General features: G+C 36.5%; 2 protein-coding genes across 7 annotated transcripts in view; one reads left to right on the top strand and one right to left on the bottom strand.

Annotated features, from left to right (window-relative positions):
• Positions 1-21709, top strand: part of Pbp49 (proximal sequence element A Pbp49) — a 65691-nt gene that overhangs the window by 37086 nt on the left and 6896 nt on the right. For 4 of the 6 annotated variants that reach the window (XR_010850379.1, XR_010850382.1, XR_010850389.1 and 1 more), the window contains exons 8-12: positions 1139-1259; positions 1687-1810; positions 4783-4890; positions 12001-12171; positions 12545-12682. Coding sequence is in view for 2 of the 6 variants with exons in the window: in XM_067088053.1 (XP_066944154.1) it covers positions 1139-1259; positions 1687-1810; positions 4783-4890; positions 12001-12171; positions 12545-12566 (546 nt within the window). In the remaining 4 variants the exon portion in view is untranslated. Of the gene's footprint in view, positions 1-1138; positions 1260-1686; positions 1811-4782; positions 4891-12000; positions 12172-12544; positions 13790-21709 lie in introns of those variants that run through there. The other 2 variants (XM_067088053.1, XM_067088077.1) reach the window with 1 other exon arrangement.
• Positions 18804-21709, bottom strand: part of LOC136829427 (uncharacterized) — a 102083-nt gene continuing 99177 nt past the window's right edge. Inside the window, exon 7 of the mRNA XM_067088039.1 lies at positions 18804-19836. Within this exon, the coding sequence (XP_066944140.1) occupies positions 19120-19836 (717 nt within the window). The 3' untranslated portion in view covers positions 18804-19119. The remainder of the gene's footprint in view (positions 19837-21709) is intronic.

The following is a 21709-nucleotide window of genomic DNA, read 5'->3' as shown; positions in this document are numbered from 1 at the left end:
GACTTTATATATATCTCCTGGGAAAAGAAAAGCCACTGATACAGCATGTATTAGATACATATGTAGGTGACTACTGCTAACCCCAACAAGATTGACACGAGATAAGGATTTTATCAAGTGAAGCCGTAAACAATGTGTAATCTTGTACAGGCAGACCCTAACAGGTATTCTAGGCACGGCAGGAATTCACATAACAAAACAGGAAGTCGTATGAAAAAACACAGAACATACTTAACAACCATAGGGCCTAACCTTTAAAACATTTGGCCTGAGCACAACACCATTCATTGGTCTGCACTTATGAGGGCATGAATCACTAAACAAAAACATTCAGAAAGATATGAATAGATACCATAAGGTAATGGGTAACAACAGGAATTGAAGATGCTCAATATAATGAAATGGGAAATTCTAGAACCGATTGACTATCAAAAAAAATGAGGAAGCCATATAAAATAATAATGAAACAAAGGATAAAGTAAATTAAAATGATTTCTCACAGTAACTCAATATGTTGAAGGCAGTGGGTGCTGGCTTCCAACTATACATTGCCATAATTTAACACAAATATAAGAGTAGAAGGTTGACGCTGTTGGAGAAGAATGAAAGAAAGTAAATGAATATTGAAAATAATACTGATATAGTGGATAACTTAAAACAAAGATATTCCTGAGAAGGATGATGATATTGACTTGCATCAACACACACAATTTTGAGGAAAGAAGAAAGCATCATTTGCATATCAGGCCATGCACAGTACAGGCAGATGCATCTTGAATGGTGGGTGTTGGTGTGACTGAGTATTCCTTAGCATCGTTAATTATGAAAGAAATTTTAAGTTGAAAGCCTGAAATTGATGGTTGTTCTATCTAATATCACAAAATTATACTTGCTGGGTAAGTGCAACTTTGTTTTTTGATGTTGGATGCATGATAGTTACATAAAATATCTGTGTGTGTGTGTATTTGTGTGTATATTGTCAATAACCTGCATAATGTATTTTATTTAAGCTGAGTATTGAATAGATTGAATATGCGCCCAAATCTTATAGCAAAATTAAATTAGTTAATGTTCTTCATACATACTGTATACTAATTTGGTAAAACTGTTCATAAGACCCAACTATTATTTTTCACAGGTAATGTATCCATCTGGTTTCTTTTACATAAATGGTGTATTCTACAATGATGTTCGACATCCGGAGGCTAAGTTATATAGTGATAACATAATCAGATGGAGCAAGAAACATCCAGAAGTAGGTATGTAAAATATGTGGATGGGAAGATGCAAGAACAAATTTTGAACTGAATACAGTAATGATAATGGTTGATATTGGAGAGTTTGATATACCAGTGACTTACAAGATAAGTTCTAAGAAGGTAATTGATATATTATGAACTATTTTTGCCATCACACTTCATATAAGATAAGTTCTAAGAAGGTAATTGATAGATTATGAACTATTTTTGCCATCACACTTCATATAAGATAAGTTCTAAGAAGGTAATTGATATATTATGAACTACTTTTGGCATCACCCCTCATTTTTAGTGCTACACTTGTCTTTCAAGCAATCATTAAAACGTGTTCAACACTTACTTTCCTGAGTATATTTTGTAATACGTGTTCAACACTTACTTTCATGAGTATATTTTGTAATGACCATTGTAATTTGTTGCATTATAGGGGAGTTTAAGACTGGAATAATGCAGGAAACAAGGCTTATAGACCTGGAGCTACGATTAGGATTTCCATATGTTTATGTTCATCAAGGAAATTGTGAGCACCTTATAGTTTTTACAGATGTTCGGTAAGTAAAGACTCATGTTTTAGTCTGTCCTTAACTAGTCATGTATCCTAGTAAATTAGGAATGCTTGTGGCTCAAGCATGGTTATGCTATGCCATAAAGTAATTATGGTTGACTTTTTCAAACTCTCACTCATGTAACCACTTAATGCCTTGAGATTTTTGCTTATTTTGAAAGTATAGGTTCCTACAAATTACAAGCATTCTATGTGGATATAGTAGCAACTCAGCTTAAAAAACAGTTTGAGGGTCTGGCTTAAGTAACAAAGTCTGTTAAGTAATGAACACTTGGTGACTGTGACTATATGTGATATCCCAGAGCTGGTGTAGGTCTTCCCACTGTTGTTATGCATTCTTATTTCATTTTGAGGGTCTTGCCAGCTGTTGAATACAGTAATGAATTTATCACAAGATAAGTATAAAATTTTTTTAAAAGTATATGCACTGTGTATGAGTGTATCAAAGTGTTTGCTGTTGATTTTATGCTGAGCAGGTAAGCTACTGTTTTATACTCTTAATTTGGTATCTACATTAAAAATGTGAGAAACACCTCATTCAAATCATTGTGTGTGTGTGTGCATGCGTGCGCTTGTGTAGGGCTTCTGAAATATGTTACAGCAGTATTGTTATTTGGTATTGCATACAAAAATGCACAAAATCCATACTCTGTCCAAAACTTGCAAGTAACTGAAGTTTAGGCCAATGTATAACATCACTGAAACTGAAAATATGTAATAAAAGTTTATTTAATGATTAGCATAGTTTTTGTCAAAACTTGTAATAAAACAATGATACACAATGCAAGAGAGAGACAGACAGACACTCGTAGGATTGTCTATGGAAGCTGCAGTTTAACATCAGTAATTTATAGATTTCATAATCAATCAGCAGATGAAATATGAATATTTACATATAAACTCAATTAATTTAACTACAGCAATAATGCCCTCTGGAGTCACTTCATCTTCCTCATGTGGAGGTTATCCAACAATGACTCAGAGAGAGACTTTCAGACATTGCAGCAGCTGCACTCACAACATAGTGCAGGACTTTTTCATCTTTCTCCATGTGCAGAGATTATCTTTTACATGTGATTTAAGAAAGGAGATCAGCCCTTTTCTCTTTATTTTATTTGAGTGTTGGTTGGTTAATCATGGACTTAAGTATCAACATTAGTCAGTTCCAAGAGTGTCTGTGAAACTTTCTAAATGGGTTTTGACTTGTGTTGAAGAGCATGGAACAGGCCCTTCAATGTGAACCTCCGCCTAAATCGTCTGCATTGTGTGACTGTGAAAACTGGTATTATTCTGTTTCTGCACTTTATCTGGAAAATGTGGCTTTCTTGAAAAACTGGTAATGCAACAGACTCCTTTGCTCCAGATTTTTTTTTCCAAAATATTGTCTTCTGGTGCTCAAGACTTAGCAAATGCTCCCTTCTGCTCTCCTTGCTTTTCCTACCATTTCCTCCCCATGGTGAGGACCTTCACCTTTGTCCTGCCATGATGGTCAGTGTTTATCTGCAGTGAACTCTGGGATTCTTTTCTCCTTCAAGACTTTTTCTCCATGCAAGTCAGAGGAAGAACAAATTTAAAAGAATAAAATATCTTGCTGATTACAAGAGCTTACTACAGTTGTAACTGAAGGTGAGAGAGAACAGGAGGTACATGTTTTTTCTTGTCTTTGGTGTTTGAACATCATCTGGAGCTTGCTGCCATTTTTCAAGCTGGAACCTGGAAGTGCCACTTGAGCTCCACTAGAGTCTGTTGGAGAGATGTAAGTGAAAGCCCAGGAAGAAATGAGTTGCAGAATTTCACGGAGGCCTTTTGTGTTGCACAGTGTTGGAGTGGTAGTGAAATCTTAAGCTTAAAGGTATTGTTGGATTGGGGTTATAAATTGACAGCATGGAGAGAACATGAATTTTCATCTTCATCCACATCTTTATAACTTGGGTACATTTTCAGCTCTGGTACTCTGAGAAGTGGTTATCTTGGGTAACCTACCTTATGTCTTATGTTGTTGGTGAATGCTTTGTCATATTCTCATTACTTGCTAGTTACATACCAATGTTTTTTGTGCTCGTGACAATCACATCTGGAATTATTGAAGATTGACTTTCTAATTCTTTTCATTTTCAATCGCCCACTAGTTTGTCCTCCCAACAAATTTCTCTTCAGGCAATATATGATTAATGTGGTTGTTACAAAACTGTGTTGTAGCATGCAAAAAATTTTTTTTTACATAAAGGAAGCTGGCAAAGATACTACCTGTAGATATGCATTTATTAATCACTCATTTTTAATTGAAAAGGGCAAGAAAAGGTGTGAGATTATTATTATTATCTAAGCTGGGGACATCTCTTGCTCGAATGCCTGTAGTCCTGAGATGTTGAGTAGTTGAATAGTTATTACCAACTGATGGATCTTAGGTGCTCTGATTCTTGTGTGTTGACATAAGAATCAGTGTGCCTGGACTGCTAGTTAGAGCTCTATAAGATACATGTTAGGATTAACAGTATTGTCTCTTGTAGTTGGTTTCAGACCACTATGGTGTGTAGGTATGACCAGAAAACTGGCAGGTGTAAGGGGGAGTACTTCAGTTTTCTAGCTATGAGTATTACTAATCAGTTTACATATTTGGACTGGCTCTGTCACCTAAATATGTAAAAGAAAAGTAATGGATTGTATAGGAGAAACATACATGTTTCATTGATGATTATTGTAATTGCGGCAATTTTTTTCGGTTTTACATGCAAAAAGGAATCTTTCCCACTATTTACCATGGAAATTTAAAGAAGAAAACAATGCGATATTTCATTAATACAGAAATGATACATGATTAGGTGTCATGCTGTTATAAATCCTGCATCATAGATTCGCTGTACATCAGTTTCATTTGTAATTTTTCATTGGAGTGTTAAATGTATTTTTGATACCAATTTTCAAAAGTTCCATACATAAATTTTTTATTTTCTTCAGGTTGCATCATCAGACTGATATTCAAGACCCCTTGAAGTACCCTTTGTTGAGAGGTCAAGCATCAAAGATGTCTGTTAAGTGTTATATATGTGGTCTTAATTTAGCAAAGTAAGTATCTAGTTTGTCAAATAGTTATAGTATTTGAGCTTTATCAGTAGTTTCCAAGTTTCTATAGATAAAACAAGAGTAGACATGTTATTTAGAAATCAGATGGATAAAGAATAAACTAAGGATGAGAACCAATATTATCAATAATTCTAATATTATCAGAGAAGCATCCTGTTTTGTAAGGGACATTATTAGTATTTGAAAATTGTAGTACTCTGGGATTTATTGCATTAAAATAAAAAAATACCTCAGCTATTTAATGATAATAGATCACCTCTACCTGTATATATTTTTATATGTAAATTTACCTTCTAAGCAATTGATATGTAAGAATTTAGATTCATAAAAATGTAATACAAATTGGCTGTAAATAGCACCCATAGGGATACAGTGCTCCCCCTTTTTGTGCTGGAATAGGTTCCAGAACTTACCGCAGAAATGCAAAGATCCCTCTAAAAATGCTATAACTGGCTTGTAACTGCCAAATACCTTGTATCCCTTAAACTAAAATGCTTATAACTACCTATTTTAACATTTCACTGCTTAATTTGATAGTTCAAACAAATATATACCTTAAATTATCATACTACAACAATTTAATATTTCAAACAAAAATACACCCCAAATCATCATCCCAAAACACCCAAAGTAACCTTAAATTACAGTACTCTCCCACTACAGTTACTTTTAAGTAGGCTGTATACACCCCTAAAATGCTTATAACTGCCTATTGCAAGAGTCCACCGCCAAACTTGACATTTCAAACAAAAATATACCTCAGACTATTATCCCAGAACACCCTAGTATCATTTCAGTCATGTTGCAAAATTAAGTCCAAGCCTAGAACTGTTACTCTTAAGTATCCCCCATCATTCAGACACGCACATTTTCTTTGGCCTACGTAACTTTGCGCATCGTTCTGCTCATACTGTATGTAATACACGGGAAGTATATTTTATGTATATTTTCTTGTGTTGTAAGATGATTTTGAAATTATATCTACTGTACAGGTATGTATTTTAGGATAGTACTACTGTATAGAGCATATCTAAAATATGTGGGTAGTTTAGATCAATGGGACACTTACCTCCAAACAGAATGCTAGGTTTGTTAATTTCATCATGTTAGTATATTCGTGATTACGTACAAATACATTTATGATAAAATGATTTACTATAGTAAGTTGTCATTAATCTTTGAAGTGATATTATTAATATCATTTCAAAGTCATCTTAAACATTTTACCCTTAAAAATATACCACCAAGTGGGCAATATGATAATTATAATAATGATGATAATAATATACTGTAATTAAAAAATGTATGCATTTCTATAGTAAATTATGTGAAATTTTGGACAAACAAATACATATTCCCAATCTTTTCCAAAATTCTGAAGTGAGGGGGGAGGTTTGATTTGTCATATATGTCAAATAGCTGACTGTTAAGGGTCCCAGTCAAATATTTGACATATGACAGGTCCAACCTCCCCCCCTCACTTCAGAGCTTTTGAAAGGATTGGGAATATGTATTTGTTTCAAATTTCACATAATTTACTATAGAAATACATAAGTTTTTTAATTACAGTGTATTATTATTATTATTATTATTATTATTATTATTATTATTATTATTATTATTATTATTATTATTATTATTATTATCAGAACGAAGATGCATCTAGATTGACACATTATTTCTCACTAAAAATCAACCAAATTAGCTGAAAATCACCTAAATGATGTAGATTGGTGTAAAGAATTGATTTTTGAGACTATTAAGCAAGTTCGAAGTGAATTTCAATGAGTAATATTAATTTGAAATCTTTAAAAGCTTCGTACAAGTTTATTAGCTGGGTGGTATTGACTAAACTTTCTGCAGATGTTCAACTAGTAAAATATTTTCAGAATAAAATAACTTTAATATTCTCTAAAAACAAAAAAATTAGGTTTTTTTATTACTGGCTCAAAAAAGTTGCTTGTAGATCGTATGTTCTTCACGGACTTGGCAGGCCAGCTCACGAAAATTTTTCAAAAATTCAAGAACCGTGTAAAACATCTTAAAATTAAGTTAGAAGACTGAATACTTGACCTTGTTAAGTGAATAGGCAAGTTAGTCATAACTGATGTAGCTAAAATGGAGTCATAGCCTAAACCAAAACAATGAAAGTTCAGTAGGAAATTAAGAATTAACAAATCATAAAAGAGAAGCTAGGCCTAACTTATGGTGTTTGCCTTCCCAATTTTAGTGATTTTGGTACAATAGACTAAGTTACAAGGTATTGAAAACAACATCATGGGACTGCTGTGTTCTGTAACCAGACACACTTTTCTTTTACTGAGTCTTGGGTTTTACTGGCTTTTGCCATATACAGGTAGAGATTCAATTAAAAATTGGAGTGTACAGGGTCGAGTTTGGAGAAATGCAAATTCGGTTACTAGATTTAATGTGTTAAGGAAGACTACTGCTATGAATTTCAAACTGCATAGACATGTACAGTTCATAAAAAGAAATATATGCATGTGCATGCTCTGGGACCTCATAGCATAACCTAGGCTACTGTAGATTCACTAGGTACACTTCTGTTAAAGAGGAAGTGTAGTTAAGGTTAGGTTAAGTTTTTTGGCAAAAACTTAACTTTAACTACACTTCAATATATTAGAGTTTAAGTCTCAGGCAGAAACTGGGGGAGTTACTGCAGACGGGGGGAGTATAAGTATGTGTTGGAGTAAAGTTTGCCAAAAAAAATTTAATCTAACCTTTACTACACCTCAGTATATTAGAGTTTTAAATCCCAGGCATAAACTGGGGAGTGACTGCAGATTGGGGGGAATATAAGTATTTGTTTGGGTAAAGTTTGCCAAACCAGTTAACCTAACCTTAACTAAATTTCAATATATTAGAGTTATATGTCCATGGCATAAACTGGGGAGTGACTGCAAACTGGGGGAGTATAAGTGTGTGCTTGAGTAAAGTTTTAGTAAAATTTGCCAAAAAAGTTAACGTAACCTTAACCACACTTCAGTATATTAGAGTTTGAAGTCCCTGGCAGAAACTGGGAATGACTGCAGACTGGGAGAGTTTGTATAAGTTTGCCAAAAACATGTGTTTGTCAGTATTAGAGTTTGGAGTCCCTGGCAGAAAAAACACTGGGATAATATGTATATGTTTGTGTAAAGTTTGCCAAAAACACTTAACCTAACTATACTTCAGTATATTAGAGTTTGGAGTCCCTGGCAGAAACTGGGGAGTGACTGCAGACTGGGAGAGTATAAGTATGTGTTTGTGTAAAGTTTGCCAAAAACACTTAACCTAACCTTACCTACATTTCAGTATATTAGAGTTTGGAGTCCCTGGCAGAAACTGGGGAGTGACTGCAGACACATTTCAGTATATTAGAGTTTGGAGTCCCTGGCAGAAACTGGGAATGACTGCAGACTAGAGTAAAGTTTGCCAAAAACACTTAACCTACCTACATTTCAATATTAGAGTTTGGATGGCAGTGGGGTTTGAGTAAATGTGTTTGTTGCCAAAAACACTTAACCTAACCTTAACACTTCAGTATATTAGAGTTTGAAGTCCCTGGCAGAAACTGGGGAGTGACTGCAGACTAGGAGAGTATAAATGTGTTTAAAGTTTGCCAAAAACACTTAACCTAACCTTAACTACACTTCAATAAAGTTTGCCAAAAACACTTAACCTAACCTTAACTACACTTCAATATATTAGAGTTTGAAGTCCCTGGCAGAAACTGGGGAGTGACTGCAGACTGGGAGAGTATAAGTATGTAAGGTTCTTTTATTTATTATTCTTTCTGTTTATATCTGCTATTCATTTAAGAAGATTACTTCTTTATAGATGTTGATCTTTCTAGCTTTGTTATGTAGTAGCATAGTTTTCCCAGGAGGCTTTAAGAAGACACAATTGATTTTTCTTTCTTCATTAGCACCAAAGATATAACTTTACAATAGAAGTACAAGGTGATATGCAGTACAAAATAGATGGTGAGTCAATGTGAGCCTGTCTTCTTATATCAACCCACAATTGGTGAGGCTTGCAACCTCACGCCTTCTTTGTGCCTTAGCTGCTCCTTGTCTGCTCCTTCTCTCCCATCTTTTCTTCTCTGCTCTGCTGCAACTCAACTGGACCTTTTTCAATGATTTTTGGAAAAGATTGTCCAGCCCTAATAGGCGGGGAGTCTTGCTTTTGTCCCGCCTTCATTGATGTTAATTGGTCATGCAGATTATCTGAAACACCCTATTTTTGGAATTGTACCTCCCTCAGGGAGGAGTTTCTAAGACACCAAAATTTTTAATTTTTCTGGCTGTTATTCCACTACAATGCTACCTTGCTTTTTGTTACGAATTCCTTGTGATTACCAACTCAATTAAGTGCAGTCATAATGGCTTTGTAACCACGACACAATCATAATACGTACCCATGTTTTAATCACAGCACGGTTTTGCTGTTCTAGTGCTAGTTTACAAATCTCTTTGTTCCTGAGTTCTGGCCTTGTGATCACGGTACAGCCAAAACACAGATGTTTTGAAATTCTCTCTCTCTCTCTCTCTGTTCATTTCTTCCAAATATCTTCTCTCTCTTTCTCTCTAACTGTTCATTTCTTCCAAATAATGGAAGGTTTTTCTTTCTCTCTAACTTTCAGTGTATTTTGATTAAGGTTTCTCTCTTTATTCTCAATTCGTTATTTTGATTAACTCTTAGAATATTCAGAATTCTTAGCTATCACTACAAGTATGTGTTTGAGTAAAGTTTGCCAAAAACACTTAACCTAACTTTACCTACACTTCAGTATATTAGAGTTTGAAGTCCCTGGCAGAAACTGGGGAGTGACTGCAGACTGGGAGAGTATAAGTATGTGTTTGAGTAAAGTTTGCCAAAAACACTTAACCTAACCTTAACTATACTATATCTTTAACAGTACTTAGTGAATCTAGAGTATCCTATTCTATACTGTGAGGTTTCAGAGCCTAGACCATCTTAGTTAGTCGAGACCCTAACCTAACTTAGTGTAGGGTATCTGCCCGGACTTGGAAGGTGTGGTCAATTCTGAGGTAACCCCTGGTCTGCAGAAAACTCTGAACAAGTTTGAAGTTATTCCTCGAAACTGAGCAAATAACCATAAATTCTTTGCTGTTTCAGAACTCAAAAACCCACATTGTTTTCAATACCCTGTAACTTAGCCTTGGTCACTGAAAATTGTAAAATGTGGATGCTGAAGGGCAGTGCTCAAAATATTTTCCCAAAGTTAGGAAAGAAACCATCAAAATTAGGCCTAGGTTCTCTTTTGTCATTCGCTAATTCTTAACTGCCTACTTAACTTACACTGTGTTTGGGTTGAGGCTAGGACTCTATCTTAGCTGCATTCTATTATGACTATTTTGCCTTGCTCTTAATACGGCAATCATTAGCTGAATCTACTGCCTTATTTTGTAAAAAAATAAACATAAGTATAGTCCAAGTTAAATTATTTTTTAGGAAATTATTTGCATGTAACTTAAGTTGTACAGTATTCTCCTTGTGCAAAAAGATCAGCTTCACAATTTGTGTATTTAGACACAACCAGCTTCACAGTTCTGTGTATCTAGATGCAATGTCAATTTAGATCAGTCAATCTAGATGCAGATGAGTGTGTATCAAGAGTCGTTTGTCTAAGTAGATGCATAATTATTCCAAGAGTGTGAATATGGAGTCATAGTTGTTTGTAAACGCTGTGTAAACAGATTCAATTCTGATTATTATTATTATTATTATTATCTAGATGCAATGTCAATTTAGATCAGTCAATTCTGATTATTATTATTATTATTATTATTATTATTATTATTATTATTATTATTATTATTTATTATTATCTAGATGCAGTGTCAATTTAGATTGGTCAATCTTGATGCAGACGAGTGTGTATCAAGAGTCGTTTGTCTAAGTAGATGCATAATTATTCCAAGAATGTGAATATGGAGTCATAGTTGTTCATAAATGCTGTGTAAACAGATTCAATTCTGATTATTATTATTATTATTGCAGGCAGTCCCTGGTTATTGGCGGGGGTTCCATTCCGACGGCGTGACAACAAGTGAAAATCGCTGATAACCAAAAAGCGTTGATTTTCAGTTATCGGTGCCTTTGTTAGATATGTGTCAGCGCCAATAAGTGGAAATTGGCGCCGAAAGTTGCCAATTTTCGTCACTAGACAAACGCCAAAAACCGGTTTGCCAATAATCGAGCCTGCTGATAACTTGGGACTGCCTGTATTATTATTATTGTTACTATTAGTATTATTGTTATTTAATCTTATTAATATTTGAAAATTAGTACATATAATACAGGTAAATCATTTATTTATCATGCAAACATGGTTAGTCTTCACCATCTCCCATAAATTTATTAAAAAATTCTTGTGCCTCTCTCTCTCTCTCTCTCTCTCTCTCTCTCTCTCTCTCTCTCTCTCTCTCTCTCTCTCTCTCTCTCTCTCTCTCTCTCTCTCTCTCTCTCTGTACATATATTTTAATGAAAAAAATTTTAATGAAAAAATACAGTAATTAGTGAATACAAGTGATGCTCTATGAAAAAAGCAAATTGTGATCATTGTAGAGATATGGCCCAAATAAAAATCCACAAATTAGTGAAATTTCGCTTCAGACAAGGGAATGATGTGTTCCGCAAAAATCCGCAACAAAATGAAACACGGAAATGTGAAGCACATAAAAAGGGGAGCACTGTACCTATTGTTTTTTATATAGTTTTATAATCAAATTTGATATATAGCTATTGTTAATACTCGTATAGGACTTTAGTATTTTAACAAAGCTAATTTCATTAACAGTAATGTTATTTTTATAGTATTTTATAGTAATTGTGTTAGTTTTATAGTATATATCTAAATCAGGATGAATATATGTGCTAGATAAGGTAATGATGTATCTAATAAGATGATCATGTTATTGTGTAGTATAATACTCGTAGAGTACCGTACTGAAATCAACGGAAGATTGCATAAAATTGCCAGGACCTACAGGATTGTTACATGACTGAATTTCTTTTAGTATTTTGCTAGTAATATATGACATTAATAGGCCTTACACATTTCAGCTGGATAGTTATAAATGATAAACATGCTCCTATACCAAACCCCCATGTGTGTGACCGATGCCTTAAGAGTTTCTGGTATGATGCTCGGGGAAGGAAGTTACAGCCTAATATACGTGTCTATCCTTTTATTGATGAATTTTTATCCCAGCAGAAGAAAGAGTTTAAGCACCTGTAAGTGTCGGTTTTTATTTTTTAGGTTTTCTTGAAAATTTTTATTATCGCAAAATCTCCTAAGTGAATACTGTACTGTAGTTTATATCCCCATGCCCATTGTATTCTGCATCCCTGTGATATATATATCATGTACAGATTTTGTTTGGTTATGTATTGTTTATAAGCCTAACATAAGGAAGGAAATCTGTCAACATTATCTTTATATACTAGACACTAGTACAATATAAGCATTATCTTGAAATAGTCTTATCAAGCAAACTGCAGTAGATTTTCAGCAGTCCAATGGAAAATGAGACTTTGTATGTCAAACTTTTGTCTTCTGATGTATTAATTTTATACTGATATTATATTGTCATCTTTTATATTACAGGAGTTCAACAGGAACTAAGTAGACTTTTGGGAAGTGAAGATGTAGACCATGTTGAAGATCTTTTCATCAAGAAATCTCTGCCAGACGGACTGTGGAGGCAGAAATGTTCTGGAGAATGTTTTGGTTATTGAGTAATAGGTAAATTACACTTATACTGGTAATTATTCTTCCACACTACTAAATCACATCATGGCTGTGCTTGTGAGCATTATGTTGAAAATGAGATGTTTAAATTAGTGTTTTAACTTTATCTAGAGAGACTTAGCAAGAGTTGAATATTCCATCATCAAGTACTTAGTTATCTAAAGCACCTGTACTGCCTTTCAGAGGAGAGAGAGGTTATTTGAGCATTTCCATGTGCCTTCTGCATTCTACGTACTGTACATGGATTTAGTAGACAGCTTCCTTTACCACCAGTAGGGAAATATTTAATATTAAGATGACAAAAATATAGAAATTTACAATGACTGATATCAGATTTCTCATCTAGCCTTCAACATGGCCCAAAGCCCACATGATTCATCCTGTCTATGCATTTATTGCCTTTCTTAAATTTTTTTTGTTGGAAATTTGGTTAATATGGTTGTAGCGTGCGGTAATAATTATGATGGACATCCTGACAGGCAAGAGGGAGTCCATGAAGTACTTTCTTTAACCCTTTCACCTTGACAGAAAATTCTGGATGAACTCCAATCCAGCATCAAGAGTAATTGTCTTTAAAAGTCAATCTACACAGATCTTAACAAGTATTTTTACATTGTAAAACGAGTATGTTTGTTGCTAAGTGACTAAAGGCAAGTTAATTCATGACACCTTTTTTTTTTAGGACCAGTAGAGGCAATATGCAGTTGGTTATTATATGACAGTTTTTATCTACAGTGTTCTACTTTAGTTTTCTCATTTTGAATGCTTGCTAGCTAATGTAATTTGTAACCCTCATACTTAATTTTTGTCAATTGTGCTTTGAAATATTCCTTAACTTGCTGTTAGCTAAATTAGTTTGTAACTCTCATACCTATCTCTTCTTGATTGTGCCTTGGATTATTCTTTAAGTTTCTACTTTTGTTATTGTTATATCTTTCATGGAAAGATCTTTAAAGAGGATTTTTCAGTTCAGTTCAGGTAAAAAAATTTTAAAATTTCTATTCAGATATGATGATGAAGAGCCATTATAAACCTCCCCTCTGAATACTGACTGTGCAGAAGTAAAGGACGTTTTTATGCTGTGAATACATACAAAACTAATTCATGTTTTTTATAAATGCAAACCTCTTATTTTATTGTGAACTGCCTATTAGCTTCTGCTTGCTGAGGCTTAATGGTGATTTTTAATGATGTAATGAGGAGGGAGTTTCATTCCAGCATAATGGTAATCAAACTGAGAGAATAATCAGGTTTACTTCCAAGAATAAGAACTTCTTGGCTCATAATCATGCAGAAATTGACGTAGAATTGTATTTATGAAAAAATGTGAATTCAGTTTTTTTAAAGATTTTTCAAATGAGAAAGGTATTGTATTTTGAAGTTTGGCTATTACCTTTCCTCATTTCAGTAGGTCTAACGATACAGTAGTCTGTGTACATGACTATTGTTTTTATAATTTTTTGCTTGTACAGTATTTGCTTGATAACATATAGTATAGCAATTACTGTCATCACAAGCTTTGAGAACTCCATGCTTACCGGGTGGCAGAGGCAGCAGTGTTGTTCCACTAGGAGAGATACCAAATCATAGTACAGCACATTTTTTACATGCCTTGTGAGCTGCACAGTCCTTAGCATGGTATCAGTCTACAACACCAATCTGAGGGACGTTGCCGTCACTACTATAGACTAATCTGTTTTGGTACCATGTTGAACATCTTGCTAGCAACTTTTGGTTGGTTATGTGGGTTGCAAATCAAGTGAACTTGGGGCATTTGCATTGTAAAGTGAATTAATGCACAGTGTTGATTCATTGCTTTAAGTGTTGTGAACAGCTTGAACATATCTCCCAAGTGTAGAGCAAATGGATGTGTGGTGAGGCTTCGAAGTTGTTGTTGTTGTTGTTGTTGTGGTTCCCAGACTCTGTTATGCCAGGAAGCCTGCACACAAGAAGAAGGACACCACGCTTACTGGATCTGACCATAACTGTGTGGTAGTGTGGATGTTGTGTTGTTGTCTAAGGGCTGCCAAGTTAGGGCAATCTACTAAGAGATGTGTAATTGTGTGGGGACTAACTTGGCAGAGTGGACATATGTCTGTTTGGGTGTTGTCTATGCGGTGTTTGTAGGTGTTTAGTGATTGGTGATGACCACAGGGAAGTCGAGTCAGGTGTACTCTCTCCAATCTTGAGAGCTGTGTTTCTGTCCTGCTTATGTTGGGTGGGGGGGGTGCCGAGTATTTTGTTGTTGGGAAGGTTATTAAGTGCTTGTCTGGTGAGGTGAGTATGGATGTGCTTTTTGTTTTGTGTGATGTTTGTGGGTGGTGGTATAGAATTCAAGATATTTGTATAGTGTCTGTGTGGTGTATTCGCTATTTGCCTGTGTGTTGGAGGGTGGTCGTGAAGGTAATAGCATGGGCTGTTTGTGTTGTTTATGACCGATGCCAAGAATTGTGTGCCTCTCATGTCTAAGTGTTGCCTGATGGTGAGAATCTTGGTTTCGGCGTGTAAGTGTTCTATTGGTGTGGATTGTGTACTGCCAAGGATGATTCTAAGAGCTGTGTTTTGTATTATTTGTAGTTTGTTTAGTTGTGTGTTGGATATGGCAGGGTGCCAGGCTGGGCTGGCGTAGTTTATTATGGAGCGGATGTATTGTTTGTATACTGTGATGAGCGTTTCTTTTGTTGTCCAAATGTTGTGCCTGTTAGTGATCTTAGTGCATTTAGTCTAGGTCTGCATTTCTTGATGATGTTACTGACATGTGGAGCAAATGACATTGAAGTGTTGTATGTGACTCTAGGATTTTTGTTTCATGTGTGTGTGGAATTGTGGTGTTGTTCAGCGTTGCTGTGGGTCTGTACTGATGTTCTTTGTTGTGACTAGTGAGTAGTGTACTTGTGGATTTTGTTGGTGCTACCTGTAATCTGTTTTGTGTGAGCCAGTTTTCAAGTTGTGTTATGTAAGTCTGTACTTGTGTGGAGCATACGTTTTTGTCTGCATGTATTGATATGATTGTTAGATCGTCTGCATATGAGGAGATGTATATGTTGTTAGGTGGTGTTGGTATGTCATGCATGAATAGGTTAAAAAGTGTTGGGCTTAGGACGGAGCCTTGTGGGACGCCGTTCGGGAAGTTTCTGATTTTGGATGACTCGCCATTGTAGTGTACAAATGCTTGTCTGTCTGTTAAGTAATTGGCGAGCCAGCGTTTGGTGTTGTTGTGTAGTGGTGTTGTAAACTTTGTTGATGAGAAGTGGTCTAGAGATGGCGTCAAAGGCTTTACTTATGTCTATTGTGATTAGCAGTGTTCTTTGTGGTGGGCGTCTGGAGTTAATGCCATCTTGTATTTTTTGTGTAAGGTTGGTGAGTAGTGTTGTTGTGGAGTGGTGTGGTCTGTAGCCATGTTGAGTGGGTGACAGTGGTATGTGTGGTGTGGTTTTGCTTAAGATGAGGCGTTCTACTACTTTTGATGGTGTGCAGAGTAAAGTTATAGGTCTGTATGAAGCTGCTTGTGTAGGTGTTTTGTTTGGTTTTAGAAGTGCTATTATTTTCCCAGTTTCCAGATGTGTGGTATAATGCAGTGTGCGTATGAATAATTGGCTATGTTTGTCAGTGTTTTGTGCCATGGTGACCTAGATGTTTTAAATGAATGTTTGAAATGTTATCGATGCCCATGGCTGCAGAGTTTTTAAGTTGTTTAATGATTCTAGCAGTGTCTTCTGTTGTGGCTAGTATTACTGTGTAATCTAATGGGAACTGTTGTTTGCGTCTGTAGATGTGTCTAGTAAGTATATAAGGTCATAGCTCTTTTGTCAAGCTTGTCATTGTATAAGAATAAGATGAACAAGGTATCAAGATACTTAGTTATGCCCAACTGGGTCTCTTAAAAGAAGGTGCCAATACTACTGCAGGTTGCCAATATTGCTACAGGTCAGAACATATCTTTCTTGGTTGCAAAGAGAATCACCAAGATGAGTAAACCAGTCATAAAGCTAGCAGCCAAGATGTTCCTAGAGATCCCAAAGCATGAGACTCTCTGATGGATGTTGAAGTATTTCACCGAGAGCAACTTCGGCTATCTTGGGAAACTCAAAGGCACCGAAGACAAACCTGCTACAGTAGTGGCATAGATGCCGGATGAGCTACCAAAGCACCCAGAATGTTCCCCGAAAGGTGGCTAGAGAGGGAAGGTTGAGAAAGAGTAGTGGAAGAAGGTTTGGAAGCTGTAGAGGATAGGGAGAAATCTGAGGTTACAGAAGAGACCATAGATTTTAGAGAAAGAAAATATACAGATTCCAGTCCTCCCTGATAATCCTGCAATACATCATTTGTGAATTACGGGAAATTCTTCATTACATGATCGTGGATATTCGAAAACCCTATATTGAAACACTGTCTGACCAGTGGTCTATACCCTTTAGAAAGACCCAGTAAATTAGCATTATATTCTGCTACATTTAATGTCTTATCAAATGAGTCATCACCAACCAATGGGAATTTATCCCCAGAAGAAAAAGGAATTCTAGAAGAGGAAGGGAAATCCTCCGACCTTCCCGAACTTGGCAAACTTACTGCTACGTCTACATCCTCCTCAACCAATTTAGCAGCATTTTGTTGCAAGGAGACTGCAGCGGGAAAAAGAACTGCTGCTGGATCTAACAGAGATCCCGGAGCCCTAATTACACCTGTCCCCAAAAAAGGCTGCACCTTCAACTTCTCTCCTTCACTCTTTGCTACCTCACTATCCCTATTCGTCTGTGTCAATCCTATTTCTAGATTCACCTCTGGACTTACATTATCCGAAGAAAGGGGGAAATCTGCTGCTAACACTGCCTGCTCCTCACCAGGGGGCCGGCAGATCCTACCCTCGAGGTTTGCAGTTCTCCATGACCCCCGGTGTCTGTTAGGGCTGGTTCTGGAACAGGCAGGGGAGCTGAAAAAGAACGGTTAGTTTCTATTTCCCTATTACCTATATTTTGTTCTTTGAATTCTGATAACTTAGTCATAAAGTTAGAAAATAAATTTGTCATGGTAGCTGATAATTTATCTTACAATTTCCTGAATAACTCCTTTTCTATAGCCTCTTTATCTAAACTCTGAGTTTCTGCACTGGTTCCCTACGTTTGCTCTTGGAAGCTCGAGATTTTGTGTGCTTAACATAATCCTCCCTTTGATCTTTTGACCATGACCTACATTCGTCACATCTCAAAGTTAAGCTACATTGCACCTTCCTACAAGCTGTACAAACTGAATGTCTGTCATGTTTGAGGGTACACATCCTCCGTTTACAAGCTGTGCACGATCGGTGATTTGCAGCGTCTTCAGCAGTTGCGGTGTCGGTCGCAGTTGTTGTAGCCAAAGTTGAAGCAGTTGTGCTATCCAAGGGGGCCGTCTTTTTATCCAATCTATCCATCACAAGTCCAAAACGAGCCAGAGTCTAGACGGGAGAGAAAATCCAAAGCCAGGCGACAACAATCCAGGAGGAAAGGCGAAAATCCTGCCCAAGTTGTTATCAAATATCAATAAAGTCAGTATATGGGGGTCGGGCTAATAACCAAAAGTTTGCCGGAGGCAGGAAACATCCATGCAGCAAGGTGAACAGAAAGCAATTGGGGAACTCGGCCTCGCGCGGCTGGGACTTGCAGCAGCGTTGCCAACGGTACTTCAGGTAACTCATCTTGACAAGATTTCCTGCAAGCGTTGGTAACGCTGACAGTTAATTACCCAATTAGTGGGTAAAAGTTACGGGGATATAGTTCGGGCTGGTGGGTAACCAGGGCTAATTCAGGTGTTCAGGGAGTGTATTGCAATCTTGAATGTAGTTATACTTTTCATAATTCTCCCTGAATGTTTTCAAATGTTCCAAATCAATTTTAGTTGTAATTATTAATTCAAAAGTAATTTAGAAGAAATTTCAAATCACATTAGGCTCAAGAGAGGCAGATGGAATAATTTTCCAAAGATTGTTATACTTTTTTCCCAAAGTACAATTAATCATGATGAAATTTACCACACTTGTATAAGCAGGGACACCAGTAAAATGACCCTTTAACTGTACTGTAGTTTGTATAAATATATCAGTGAAAATTAAACACTCAGTACTGAATTATTAAACAAATTTTAGATTTTTAGATTTTATTGTAATTCAAAAAATTATAAGCAACTTTTTCACATACTGAAATGTACACTAATTACATTAAAGCTCAGGTGGATTATTACGAAAGACTTTACATAAAATTTACATATTTATACATAAATTTACATATATACAATACTGTACAGTATTTATTTTTTGTTTCATTTACAAATATACTGTTGCACTGCATAAAAACTTCATAATTTTTATGCAAAATTAAATTTAGCCATTAATTTAGAATGAAAGCACATTTAACAGGTACTGTATTTTATCTGTGCACACTGTAAATAGGATATAATTATATGTAAAAACAATGATTACAGTTGTGTTTACACATATGTTCATGACCATTATTAATAGCTGGTTTGGAAGAGTGAGGGTCACACACTGATTCTATGCTGTTCAGTTTATTCATATCTCCCTTTGCTGCTATGAAATCCTTACTTTCTTCAGTTCTGCTCTCTTTCAGACTATGTACCTGTGCAGGTGGTTTCCGTACTGTACTGGATACTATCGTTTGTGTGCTAATATTGGACCAAGACTTAATTTCTGTATTTGTGGATGAATCCACTGTACTGAGGGAACTTGCTGGACTTTCTTTACAATCAAGCTCTGTGATACCATGAAACTTGGAGTCTGGACTTGTTGCATCAAAGTCTGAGCATTTGCCAGTACTTACTACATTACTAAATTTAACAGTTGGCCCTGAGCTGTTTGAAATGGCAGCAACTGGATGCAAGGATGAAGTTTTGCTACCATTGAGTTGTGGGTTGCACTTATTTACATTTACTGGCACTACTTTCCTGCTGATGGTAGTCATCTTTGGGGTGACTCCAGTGCAGTCTATTACAGCCTCTTCATCCAAGAGGATATCTGTCACAATGGCTGGTTTTGGGAGGCTTGTCTTAAGAATTCCCTTTACAGGAAGAGTTTCTGTGCTAGGTGGTATTTTTCCACAATCTGAAACTTCAGCAGACACCTGAGGTCTTTTGACCTCCCCATTTCGCAGTGAGAGCTGCAAGTAAAAGAAAAAAGTTAATTGTGAAAATGAGACTAACAATACCATTACAAATCAAATTAAGAAAAAAAAAAATGAACATTAATCAGGTTATACTGGCTATATCTTAGTTATGTTTTATGATTTTCACTGTTTTACAAGAAATACTGTATTGCAAATTTTATGATAAATGTGTATTTTTCCTAGATATACAATCCTGAAGTCTTTTTTCATTCCTATGGGGACACAAACAATATACCTTCCATTTATGCAGTGTCATTCTTGAGCATGCACTGGACTGGCAATGTACTGACCAAATAAGGGTGGTCTCAGGTGGAGAAGGGGGAAAGGGGAACACCCATTCTCACCCAACCAACATTACTCATTGTTTTTGAGGCTGTGATATAGTTCAGATGTCTCTGATGTTGTTTTTTTTGTGCACTCGCAAGTCTTGTACGATTCACAAAAAGAACAGAAATCGTGTATTCACAGTTCCTATTTTGTTAATGATGCAGTTTTCAAAAAAAAAAAAAATTTTTTTTCTTTTGCTTTGGTGCTTTTCTGGTTCTTTCTGTCAATAGAGAGCAGACAGGACCAACACAGTTGGGAAGGGACCAACACTGTTGGGAAGGTTGTGGCTGACCTTGTCATTTTAATACCTTTAATGGTAGATTCACACACTATATTTCGTGCAGGGGAACTTGTAATTCCCCCTGCCCTGAATGTGCTAAAAGGCCTTCTCCACAAAGAAAGCATTGTAGGAGGAGCCTTAGGAAGCTTAGACAGGATACTGTCAAGCAGAGACCCCAGGCTGAGTTTTTCCAGAACTTTCTCTTTCCCTGTATCTATCACTCCCTGATCTCCCTGTTTGGTCCAGTCTCACTCCTCTACAAGGGTACACAGGGACTTAATCTTTCTCCTGGGCTAGGTAAGGAAGCTTATGGTGTCGGGCAGGAAAGCCCTCACCTTCCTAGACCACTAGATTGCCAACACTATCCTTCAACAGAGGGACTCATTCCTCTCCCTTATGTCTAGACAGGTATCCAATGGGAGTTGGCTCTCCCTCAGAAATAGTTCCGACTTGGACTCACTTCTACTTTAAGTGGCAGTGGCTATAAAGAGAGATGATAGAGATGATTTGCGTGACACCCTCATCTCTGGAGCTGCCACCTTCAGTTCCACCCAAGAGAGTAATGCTGTCAACTCCCAGAACACCAGCCCAGACCAAACTACCATGCCATCAGCAGAAGTAGTCCAGACAAGATCCCACTCCCATCTACCTTTATAAAAGGCTTGAACACCTCCTGGCCCTTTCCCCTCTCCTTCCCAAGTCAGCCTAAAAGAGGAGGCAGGGGCAAGAAAAGAGAAGGTTCTCAATGCCTGCAAGGAAGAGAGAGTACCAGCCATACTTTTTCTATCCAACCATTCACCTCTGTAAGCCTTAGGCAAGATGTTCTGTCAAAACAGAGCTAGGTGCTACACAACCCAAATGGAGCCTAGGTAGCTACAAATGTTTAGCAGCCAACCAACAAAAAAAAATGTATCCAAGTATAAAGCGAGCAGTGACCGTTAATTAGAACTTTCTTGCAATGCCATCCACCTGCCCTACATAGATGTCATCAAGAAGTTCCTCCTAAATGCCAAGAACCAGGATATGCCCTAATTTTGTGATCCCTTGCCTGGGGTTTATAGTTAGCTCCAGACAACTTACATGCCCTTTTTTGACTTTCTGAAGACAGAATGAGACAGTGTTCTTGGATACTTTTTTATTGTGTCTGCTAATACTAACGAACAGTTGTCATCACTTGGGTCTGAGGTGGTGAAGAGCCTGCGCAGGTAGTACTGTGAAACTTGCACTGGGCACAAGACCATTTCGTCTTGATCATCATCT

Source organism: Macrobrachium rosenbergii, chromosome 4 (genome assembly GCF_040412425.1).
Source record: "Macrobrachium rosenbergii isolate ZJJX-2024 chromosome 4, ASM4041242v1, whole genome shotgun sequence".
Classification (NCBI taxonomy): Eukaryota; Metazoa; Arthropoda; class Malacostraca; order Decapoda; family Palaemonidae; genus Macrobrachium; species Macrobrachium rosenbergii.
This window is presented reverse-complemented; position numbering and strand designations above follow the sequence as displayed.